The sequence below is a fragment of the Dasypus novemcinctus genome, chromosome 15 (genome assembly GCF_030445035.2).
Source record: "Dasypus novemcinctus isolate mDasNov1 chromosome 15, mDasNov1.1.hap2, whole genome shotgun sequence".
NCBI lineage: Eukaryota > Metazoa > Chordata > Mammalia > Cingulata > Dasypodidae > Dasypus > Dasypus novemcinctus.
Window position 1 is genome coordinate 100,839,337 of NC_080687.1, and position 12,121 is coordinate 100,851,457.

Genomic DNA, 12,121 nt, shown 5'->3' on the forward strand with positions numbered 1-12,121 from the left:
AGCACACAGTGGGTCACAGTGACATGCAAGGAAGAGCAAACACGAAAATATTAACACTTATTTAAATCAGTACGTGTGCCAAGGCCTGCAAAGGAGGAGTAGAGTGCTATGGAGAGAGAGTGGCAGGCCAGGCAGCCCTCGTCTACTCTGGAGGTACGTACAGGACACTGTCTCTGAGAAGATGACATGGCAGGGACCTGGGGTGGATGGAGGAGGCCAGGCGAAGGCACTGGAGCGCAGAGAGAGCGCGCAGAGGCTGGGGCGCGGGGAAGGCAGGCACCCCGTCTCAGCACCGCGGAGCCACACGAGGCCCTGGCTTTGACTGCACACCTGGCATGCTGGCACCTGCTACGGGCTGCCCACGCCGGGGCGTGCTCGGGGACCCTCGTCCTGTCCACGCGGGGGCCAGTGTTGCCAAGGCGCTGCGCCTGGCCTCGGGTCACATGCTGCTTCAGCCTTGGTCTCTTTCCCAGCCCCATCATGGGCACTAAACCATGTCAAACAGGATTTTGCTTTTTAAACTATTCTGTTTAAAATTTGGATAGATTAGACATATAGTGGCTTTCACACACATGTTCAACTCTGTGGAATTCATCACCTGCAAGAGGGATTAATTTCTCTCTACTTATCAGAGAACTCAAGGAATTTTGAAAAATACATCTGAAAAGTGAATTAAAGGCCACACGGAGACTCACAGGATGCTTTCTGTACGAGGGCTGAGCTGAAGGAAGTGGGGAGTGCCGTAAGGGGCCCTCCTGGCGCTCCGCAGTGAAGGCCCTCAGGTCCCGTGGCAGGAGCCCTCTTCTGCTGACGCAGTCCTTTTCTGAGGAGTGCCTGCTACCGGCCAGATTTTATAATGAGGTTGTGTTAAACAAAAGCTTCTAGGGGCCTAAAAAACCTGAACTAGCCTACCCAAGCACTTCACATACTAAAAAACATGCTCTTTAGAGAATTGAGGGGGCAATGGTAATGTTTGTCTATGGAACAATTTCTCAAATATCAGAATATTACTTGTTACAAATGAGATAGCAGAAATAAATATTTATTGACATGGAAAATGTTCAACATGTTATAAACTGGGAAAAACCCCAGGTTATTAAAAGGTGCACAACGCAAAGTTAATAGAAATTAGGAGATGTTTGCCAAGTCTACACTAATATGGGCTTAACATCTAGGGTATACAAGAACTGCAAATCAATAGGAAAATGACAAGAAACAGGTGAAAAACAGGCAAAGGGTACAAGACATATGAAACACAGAGTTCATGGACAGGCATGCCCGAATGGCTAATGCCTGTGACAAGAGGCTCAAATTCACTGTGAACCAGGGAATGCAAATAACAACGAGACACTATTTTACCTCCATCTCCAGCAAGGCAAAACTGTAAAGAGGGCAAAGGGATGCGGTGTGCCAAGAAACGCTCAGCCCTCCCTCCCATTAGAAGTAAAACTGGGTGCAGCCAACCAGAAAGCAATCTGGTTATATTTAGTAAAATCTGGAAGACAACTTGATCAATCCCACTCTTGGGCTTGTAGGTCCAAGAAATTCTCCTTCAGGCCTAGGAGGGGACGTGGGCGCTGTTGGTGGTTCCAGGAGTTTGTGGCAACCGAGGTAAGTAAAACGTGGTAACAAGTACCACGGGAGCCCGTGCAGAAGCAAGGAGCACCCCAAGAAGCCCAGGGCAGAGTAGTCTGAGCTCAGACAGGGTTCCGTGGGGAAAGGGGGAAACACAACGTGACCTGCTGCACAAACTCACTTACGTAAAATTAAACACGCACGGTACCTGTTTTCTAAGGAAGCAAGCATGTTTAGGACACATCGAATGCATCATGCGAGGTGTCGATGAGGAGGGAAGTGGGAGTATGGGTCAGGAAATAAATCAGCGTGTGTAACATGATTCCACTTCTTATTATTAAGAAAAATCTTAGACACATATGTGTACGTGCAGAGAAAAATGTCTGGAGTGTTATTTGCCAACAGGTAAAGGGTAATATTTCTGGGTAATGGTATTACAAGTAGTTGACATTTTTTATGAGCATTGTGTAACTTTTCTACAAAAGAACATGTATGAGATGCGTGAGCTTTAAACAATTTTTGGAAAAAATGGATTTCGTTAACCGTATACACCCACGTTTAAGCTCCAGCACGCCCGGCGGCCCTCGCTCAGCCCACCCAGGCGCCCCGCCTCCGCCCTGGCTGCCCGGCACTGCCCGCGGGCGCCCGCACTTCCCCCTCCCCGGCCACCTCGCCTGCACTCTTGGTGCTTCTCGGCCTGCAAAGTCCAAGAGGCTCCTGGTCAGAGCACGTCCAGTCCTCAACCTCTCAGCACTGCGCCCCTCCACGAACCCTCTGCTGAGCGCTTTGGCCAACGCCTGCAGATGCGCGAGGAATTCAGTGACACCATCTGTGAGTGTTCTCAGGCTTCTCCCACAGTCTGCCGGTGCTCTGGGGCAGTGGCCTGCGTCGCCCGCGCCTCAGACCCCCTTAGAGGGCGCCGTGCACTCCGGCCACGCTATCAAGGAGCTCCACAGATACCCACTGGCAACACCTGTCTCAGGAGGTTGTCGCCTGCACACAGGGCACCTGTGGAAAGGCGCAGCGCCACTTCCACTGCTTATTTAACGTTTTCAGTCACCAAGAAGATGTGGACTCCATCAACAAGCACAGAGGGGCCAGCCATCTGCATGTTAGAGGCACCATTTAAGCAAGGTGGCTCAAAGGCTGCCCACCAGCCCCCTGGCCTCGCCTCTGGAGACCCCCTCGCCAGCCTCCTTTGTGGCTCTGTCCGCCGCGGGGTGCAGGCTGCTTGCTCCCGGCCTGGGCAGGCCAGGTGTGAGTCAGGCCCGCCGCTCAAGGAGGACTTGGCCCAGGACACAGTCGCCGGCCGGCAGGGGTGGAGGCTGGCCAGCATGGCCACAGCACGTCACAATTCACCTCCCTGCCTTCATACTGACAGTGCTGAGCCGTACTTTGCAAAAGCAATATTCTACAATTCCCCACTTCCTAACAGTAACGATCATTTTAATTAGTTACTAATAGAACGCCTGCGGATTTGAGCAAATTCAGCTTTAATCTTCTTAAGCACTTACTGACTGACATTTGAAAGGCATTATGTTGTGGGTAATAGCAACTATCCTCTTGAAATGAGATCAGGGTGAGGGTGTGGGAAGAAGTTAGGAAATCACTTTTGTCTTTTAAAGTGTTGCTTCACTAGTTAATTCTTGTATCCTAAAAGGAAATAAATTAGAAGAATGTACACTCTTCAAAGGGAAAATCTACCCAGAATAATTCTAGAGAAATGGAGAAACGGTTTGCTTCAAAGTGCTGTCAGAAGGAACATTCAGTAATGTATCAGTGGTCATGGTCCTCAAAGATTAAAAGGAAAATGTCATTTTAAAAAATGCCATGATAAAATTTAAATATATGCCCCCAAAGCCCTGACAAAGCATACATATCTGGAGGACTGTTTAGAACATGATGCATAAAGAAGAACAAAAATAATTTCTAACATGTCCGTTAATACCCAACTAACAATTCTTCCCTCATCAAGGAACCTTCCACATACAGTGGCCACCGTTTCAGACATCACACACATGCGATTTCTGTTTTTGTAGGGCATGTTCCACCAAAGGGTCAACTGCTAGAAAAGAGGTGGTTCCCATAACTCACCTGCATTTCTGTTGTGAATGGAGTAACATTTAAAGTCTAAACAGCTGAGCGTCTCAGTTAAAATTTTGATGAATGCACCATTATATTGTTACATGCCAATTTGGGAGCAGTGACTGAAAAAGGGGAAACTGCTTTTAAAAACTCCCTGACATCTTATTTCATGGTTTACTCATACAGGAAATCAGCAGGAGAGGGGGGCACAGGGCCCAGGCTTGCCGCCATGGGAGAAGGGGCTCCCCCAGCCTGGGGTCCTACCTCCTGCCGGTCCACGTCCATGTTCCAGACGACAATCCCACCGTCCCCGCCGCACGAGATAAGCTGCCGCGTGTGCTGCGCGTACGACAGGGCTTGGACCTTGTCACTGTGAAGGAGAGCAAGGAGACCCATGGTCAGCCAGGGCACACGGCCCTCGGGCCCCCAGTGTCGAGACGATTACAGTCAGGAGAGGAGCCAAGAGTGCAAATAAGTCGACATGCCTTTCTCATGGTGGGCCCAGGAAGGAGGTACCAACACGTAAGGAAAACAGCTGACTGCTGAGCTGGCTGCAACATCTTACTGGGTTCTTCCTTGATTAAATTAATCAAACTGCTCATTTTATAGTGGTCCGAGAGCGATGATTTTACCTTTAAAAAATTATCCTTGAAGGGTTTTGGAGGCCACCCTGTGAGAGCACCCATCGGAATCCCGACAGCCAGGTAAGCTGGGACGCCTGCAAGTGTGCCTCAAGGGGGGCTCAGGTCCAGGCTCGCTTTTTCTTGGTCCCAGGGGAAATCCAAAGCAGCAATGGAATCTCATTTTGCTGCTATTTCTCTATTTTTACGGCCTCCTTACTGATTTTGCACTTGATGTTTAGTACTAGTTTGTGCCTGGCTGACAAGTTATCTCCTCTTGGTGGCAGCAATGATGGGGAATATAGTTTCCTGGTCTGGCAATTTGATCTCTAACAAAGGATTATAGAGATCTATTCCCTGTTGGGTGCGAGAGAACAGGGAATCTGGTTTCTTGCTCTCTTTTGTTTGTATATTTGTCTATTTTAAGCTCAGCTCAGTTAAGAATTTTTGCACCCACAGGGAAGGAAAGCTCTTTGACATAGGGACTGGTGATTTTTTGTGTTTCTGTATTTACTCTTGGCTGAGGTTGGAGAACCAAAGAGTAAGCTTTGTGTGTCTGTAGTTCAGAAAGGCTTTTTACACCCTGGTGTATGGAAAGCTATCCTATTCTCAAGGGTATTAGTAGATTAGATTATAGCACCTCTTAAACAAAAAGAATTTCTGATTGGCCTGTAGAGAAAAACTAGTGACTAATTTGGTGTTCCTAAAATTCACAGAAAATAAGGAAACTGAACTCTAACTCTTTAAATGTGCTAAACTTAAAAATAAATTCTTCTTACAGAAATGGCTAAGTAACTCAGAAACATTTAAGAATCCAAGTTTACAAAATTAAGGTAACACTTTGAGAAATGAGACTAGTATAATAGGTTTTAAAAAATAGCTATGTGTTTTCTCTGATTTATCAGTGTTAAGCTCAGTATAGTGTACATTTTATTTCACTTGGGTTTATTTCTCCTAAACTTATGGAGTACTAGTCAATCAGTTAATATTACTCCTACATACTGTTACAAAAAATATAGGTTTGTGATGAACTAAATTGAATAAGTATTCTGACAAGCATTTTATATAAACAGTAATTATATTTCCAGCTTATCAACTTAAAAATAACTTAAAATGATCTAATATTAGGTTGTGCTAATTGATACATAATCACTAGATATCTAGATAATTTCTAAATAAGCTAGAATACTGAAACTGATTTCAAAGCATAATGTTAAATTTATATATTTTTGCTTCTTATTTTACAAGCTATAGCAAGGCTATACACTTTTGGGTCATGTGGCAGTTTGAAGCTTTTGTGGACCCCAGAAAATCCTGTTCTTAGAGCTAATCCATTCCCGTGCATGTAGACCTATTGTAGATGGGGTCTTTTGATCAAAACATTCCCATTAAGGGCCTTTGACTGGTTTGTGGCTGCAGGGTGGGTCTTAATCCTTTTACTGGAGTCTCTTATAACTGGAGGAAAAGCTGCAGAAACAGAGAGAAACCTCCAGAAGTTGAAATCAACAAACCTGAGAGAAAGAACAGCCACAGACAGAGCAGGCCGAAGCTGACAGCAACAGGCCTGGAGGACAGGGGAGGGCCGAGCTGCTGCCACCACTGTGCCCTGCACGTGCCTGATGACCCGCAGCTGCAGCGTGGTGAGGAAGTGCCTCTGACAAAGCCTCGATGTGAACACTATCAAGGCCTCAGAACTGGAAGCTCGTAAGTTCATAAATTCCCATTGCAAAAGCCAACTCATTTCTGGTACATTGCATTGGCAGCATTTAGCAAACTAAAATAGGTCATGCCAATGAATACATGTTCATTTTTGCCATTTTAATAAGATGTACACATGACATAATTTTCTTTAAAAATTTACTATGTGTGTTCAAGGGCATTGCTAGTCTGCTAAAATGCTTGTATATGATGACTCTCAAATATTCTGACCCGCCCCCATGCTAATTTTCCTGGTGAAATATAAGTCAGTAACTTCGGTTATTATAATTAAAATGGGTTAATTATACCAGAAACAATAGTGACAAAGAAAGACAACTATGTACGTGCTCTTTGTTTTCCTTTCATTATTTTTTAAAATTTTTAATTCTTTTTTAATTTTTAGTTTTCTTTTCGGTGTGTGTGTGCATGTGCACTTTTATTTTTGAAAGAAAGAGTAGTTTTGTCCTAAAGCAGTGATTCTCAAATGTTTTGCCCCATCCTGCCCAGGACCTGTCCCTGTACAGTCTTAAAGCTTACTGTATTAGGTATTGCTTCTGCATTTTTGCAACTTTCCTTTAAGTTTGAAATTATTTCAGAATAAAAACCTTATTTGAGGATACCAAAGAGCTTTAGGATACATAAGTGATACTTATCAATATTTATTTTATTTGAAATTTTTAAAAATTGCAATGATGTACCCACTCCATTTTAACATAAACAACATGCATTTCATGAAAGCTAAGTATAGTTTCCAAAACAAAACTTTTTAAAATGAGAAAACTGGCCATTTCTGCAAATCTTTCTAATGTCTGGTTTAAAAGAAAAGACCAAGATACTCATATTTCTTCATTTGTTGGGGTAACACACCTCAGGTAGTATCTGGAAAATTCCACTGTATACTTTTGAAAGAGAATGAAAAAGGTGGTCCTAAAGTAATGTCACTTTGTTCTAAAATAAGAAAGAGAAAAAAAGGAAGGAGAAAACTTGGAAAGTTTTTGTTTATAATCCTCGAGTCTGAAAAGCAGCTATGAAGTGCACTAACATTTTGGCTGAGTTCCTTCAGTTTTGATGGGTTTCCTTCCTCGGTTTACTGATTAATGCCTTTGACTATAATGTGAAAAGATTCTCTTTACCTCTGTGGAATCTGCCTAGCGAGCAGAGATTCTGTTTCACAGAAATTATTTTTCAGTACTCTATGTTGATTCTTATTAAAGCCTTTTTATATAAGAAAAAAAAGAACATAGGTTTCTTACTTATGAAAGAGCTAAATTCTTTAAAACTGTGACTTTCCATGTTTGTTTAAAAAATGTTTGATTGTACCTCTTATTTTGAAAAATAAAATTTTTAGGTCTTTTTTTTTTTTACATCTACAAGTATTTATAACTAAAACTAGAGGGGTCCTGGAAAATCATGAAGATTTGTTCCTTTACCTTATAAAAAGAAGGATGGGCTATAAACAGTGAATTTGTTTGATGTATTACTGTATTAAGAGCTGCATGAAAGAGCTGTGAGATTAGAAGAGATGGCCAGTCCTCTCCAGGCTATGTCAGTATGGGTTAATGTTATAAATAATGCAGAAATTGCACTTTATGGGAAGAACCTGGTGGTTTATCAATGCCCTTATTTCTATGTTTTTAGCCTCAGGGAAAACACTGACCAAAACTCTTAGGAAATATTAATAATTATGTAGGATATCCCAAGAAATAATTTCTCTCCTCCATTCTGACATAATGGGTCACAGTGAAAAATGAACCATTCAGCTATTAAGTCTAATCCATGGAAAACTTGTGTTACACTGATGCTTGCCTACAGGTGCTGCAAAAGCTCCAGGTTCAGGGTTTGTGATTTCAACAAAGGATAGTGTCACAGTTTCATGTAGGACTGTAGGTATCAGATATTTTAAAATAGGCATTTTAAATACTGCTAGGCACAGCTTCTGAGTTCATATCGCTTAGGCCATTTTCAAACTGTGCCAGTGGTTTGAGATCTCTGGACTCTTTTTAGTCAGGAAGCAGATGGCTTCTTGAAAGCAGACTACTAAACCAAGATCTAGCAGAACAAGAACTAATTACATAGGGCTGAACGAACTGAAGAGGGACATTTTATTGTTATTTGTTCAGAATATTATTGTTGTTTTAATGATCTGTTTTCTGGATATATGAGGAAGCCTTTTCTTTCACTTTTTAAGCTACCTCTAACCTACAATTTAGTAAATTCTCCCTTTAAAAGCTAAACTGAAACATTTAAAAATGCTATCCAATTCTCACTGATTCTCCCAGAATTCATTAACTGTTACTGAGTTCCCATACTTCCCATGGCAACATAGTTATTCACATAGGTTTGCTTAGACTCTATCCATCATAGAACCAGCCCTTTCCGCCCTGGAGTGCCCTGTTGGGGAATGATGGTCCTTGACTCCAGTATCCAGCCACGTGAAGGAGAAAGGCAGGCCTGACTCACAGAGCCAATGCCCACTAAGCCCTCCAGGAAACCTGGCCTGGTACTTGGCTTGCAGGTCCAGGCCTTACAGGAAGTGAAGAAGGTACCAGGGCTAGGAACCTAGCAAAAGTTGGAAACCTTGAAGAATTCAATCCAGTTTATAAGCACTGTAAGTGAAATATGGTGAAAAATTTTTTTAGGTTTGGCTACCTACTCTTGGGATAGCAAATACTAGAGTCTTTTTTAAAAGTCCATCCATTAGCTGCTGAATACTAAAGAAATATTGATTTGCAAAAAGCAAACCCAAGCAGGCCTGCACGGTGACTCACACTCTAGGGCAGTATGTGAATGACTAGGTCAGATGAACGAGGATGGGCTACTTCTGTGCATGGTCAGGAGTAATCCTGGAGGTTCTAGGACCACCGGGGCGAGGAGCGGCTGTTAGGTGGAACTGTGAAAGATGCTGAAAGGGCAAGACCTGTCAATGGACTATTACTTGTCTAGCGCACTCTTCAGGGTTATCTGATGTTATAGGAATCTGCGCCTTTTGAGCTATTTCACCACTTTCTAAGTTATGGAAATGATATTACTGCCAATGAATCCTGTCCGGTGAAGATGCAATAAACCTCTACCTCCTACTCCGCCCATGGAAGAAGCTAGTTTGGTATCTACTTACAAATCCATATTAGCATTCCCAATTGCCTATTTTTTTTCTCTCTTTATTATTATTTTTTAAATGTTACATTGAAAAATATATATATATAAGAGGTCCCCATATACCCCCCATCCCCCTCATCACACTCCTCCACCATCAACAACCTCTTTCATCATCATGGCACATTCACTGCATTTGGTGAATACATTTTGGAGCACTGCTACACCACATGGATAATGGTTTACATTGTAGCTTGCGCTCTCCCCTAGTGGGCCAGTGGGCAGGACATACAATGTCCAGCATCTGTCCCTGCTGTACCACCCAGGACAACACCAAGTCCTGAAAATGCCCCCACATCATATTTCTTCTTTCCTCTCCCTACCCTCAGCAGCTACCATGGCCACTTTCTCCACATCATTGCTACAGTTTCTTCCTTTACTAATCAATAGTTCCATAGTAGAGTATCAGTAAAAGTAGACACAACCCCAAGGCTACAGAGACCCACAGGTTCTATGGTCATGGCAGATGGCTATGGAGTTCATTGCCATGTCAGTTGGCCCTAATTTGGAGATTGTGTTCCTGAGTGTGATGGAGTTGGACTCCGATGTGACCTTTCTACACATGCCTCTTCTGTCACTTTTACTGAACCCGTGGTTGGCGCTGGGGTTGGTGAATACTCATGAGACCTGAATCTCTGGACTGTCCATGTGCCAGATGGGCCCTGAGCCTCAGCAGACTTGCAACTCCTACCCTCTGGTTCACTGGACTTATCCAGGCCAGCTAACAGGGAGGTGAAGAAGGTCAACCACCACACCAGGGAGCTGAGAATGCCTACAACTGCAATCAGGAGAATTGCATCCATGTGGAATCTAAGCCCCCTCTTAATACAGAGGTGGAGTGGACATAACCATCCCAGGGTCCACAGGATGGAAGAATAGAGTATGGATTACAGTGAACTTACTGATACCCAATTGCCTATTGATGGGTCTGATCTTTGGGATTTCCATTGAACTAGTGGGAACATCTTACTGGTTCCCTTATTAATTAATGAGCAATATAAAATCTCTGACATGTGTTCCAATTGTTTCCTCACCATCTATCCTGATTATTTAATAATTTTTAAAGTATGGAGTGCCACTATCCTAACATTCAAGGGCAAGAAGGAAAATTTATGCGGTTGTAGACTTGTAACCCCGTGATTTGAACTACATTTCATTTGTTAAGGCATCTTGATATACATCGATGATGTTGTGAAATCCAAATAAGCTACAGAAGGAAGGGCTAGGTCACTTGTAGCTGGCAGCAACATTCAGCAACAAATACATAATTTATGGGACTTTAGTACTGTTAACATTCCAACACAGAAAAGTGGAACACAGTAATGAACGCTAGATTCCAAGCTTTGTGGAAGAGCTGCTCAGGGCCTTCTTTACTTAAGGATTCAAAATAAAACCACCTTGTGTTAAAATCTAGGTGAGGGGACAACCCCAAGTTCACAGATTCAAGGTTACAAAGAATGAAAAGATGCCTTCTTTTGTTTAGTCTGATATCACTGTAGCATTTATACTAGAAAGCATTTTAAAACCCATTATTACTTCATGGAGAAGTGTTCCATGGACTGGGCTACAAATGACCTTTCGTGTGCACAACCCCCCACCACTTTGCATAACCTCCAGAATCTGCCATCTCCAAAGACTATACTTAGTGGGATCGCCTCATTTCCTTTCTCACAAGTCCTGGAGACAAAATATGTCTGATCAGGTCTGGTGACAAAATTTGAGAGAACCAGTGTGAAATGAAAATAAGGGTCCCCTTGTTCAAAAATGATTGGACTTCAAGAGGGTGGCAGCCAAGCATTAAGCCAAGTGTGGGGCCTGGGAAACGTTTAGGTCACATGCCCAGAAGGCTGGTCCACTGCCTGGTGCTTCTTAAGGGAGAAGGGCAAGGAATAGCTGTCCTCTTTATAAAAACATCTGCCCTGTGTCACTTTAGGCCCTCTTTCATTGCCAGAGAGAAGGAGTCTTCAATGTATAGCATCTTTTACTTCTTTGATGAAAAGCCACAGGTTACTCGGTGAAAATCTAACTAGCTATGTGTCTGCTATTAGAGACCTTGATCTCTGGTGTTCAGAGCCGCCTCCTAAGTCTCTCAAACGTTCAGGCACAGAGAAAGCTCATCAGCAATCCACACATGTGATGTCTCCTGGATACCTGATACCGAGGGCCACCCATGCCAAAGGAACCCTAAAAAGAGTATGCTTGCCCAGGAATTGGGGGTCACAGCCAGTCTGAGCCTTAGCTCAGGGACCCTGCAGGGAGCACAGGGTGCAGCAGCAGGGAACCCGGGGCCAGGGCGCCCGCTGAGGCCGGGCCTGCCCTGCCTTTGTGCTGTCCCCAGCCTGCTGTATTTCAGCTCACGCAGGTCTCTGTCCTGCGCATGTGAGACCTCGTCACCTTCTGAGGGCCAAGCCTAACTCCCCCACGGAAGCTCCCTGCCTGCCAGGAAAACTCACACAACCTTCCCCTTTCCCTCCTTCCGTGCTTCTAAGGTAGCTCTGTAGGGGCTGCAACTACGTTTTCCTGCCAGCTTTTGTGTTCTGAGTGCCCGTTACAAATCCTGGAATGTAGAGGGAGCACAGTAAACACTTATTGAATGAATTACGAAAGCAGGGATTAGGTGTAGGTGGCACCCTTTCCATATGAAATCAGAGAGAAATACAGTACTTGTATTAAAAAAATTTGATGTTTGAATTATTACAGATTTTTATTAGTAAAAATTCTTTTAACAATAATTGCCATTTATTAGGCCCTTGCTCTTCTGTTGATTATTTTTCATGCATTATATCCTTTATGGTTTTTGACAACCTTGTGAGGGGTTTTCTTCCCAGTACTGCCCTTATTGCAGATCACAGAGGTGACGCGTCTCACCAGAGGCCACCCGGCCGCTAGCAGAGGGGCTGGCTGCAGCACGGCCCAGCCTGCCTCCTGCCTCACACTGCACTCGCCTCTCTCCTGACAAGACAGCGACCCCAGATCCCACCCCTATGAAG

The 12,121-nt window shown here is 43.8% G+C and overlaps 1 protein-coding gene across 9 annotated transcripts in view; it reads right to left on the reverse strand.

Annotated features, from left to right (window-relative positions):
- WDFY2 (WD repeat and FYVE domain containing 2) overlaps positions 1–12,121 on the reverse strand; it is a 188,247-nt gene that overhangs the window by 11,733 nt on the left and 164,393 nt on the right. For 6 of the 9 annotated variants that reach the window (XR_188462.4, XR_188461.5, XR_011645869.1 and 3 more), the window contains exon 8: positions 3,925–4,030. Coding sequence is in view for 3 of the 9 variants with exons in the window: in XM_004465298.4 (XP_004465355.1) it covers positions 3,925–4,030 (106 nt within the window). In the remaining 6 variants the exon portion in view is untranslated. Of the gene's footprint in view, positions 1–695; positions 2,373–3,924; positions 4,031–12,121 lie in introns of those variants that run through there. The other 3 variants (XR_011645870.1, XR_011645871.1, XM_058276771.2) reach the window with 2 other exon arrangements.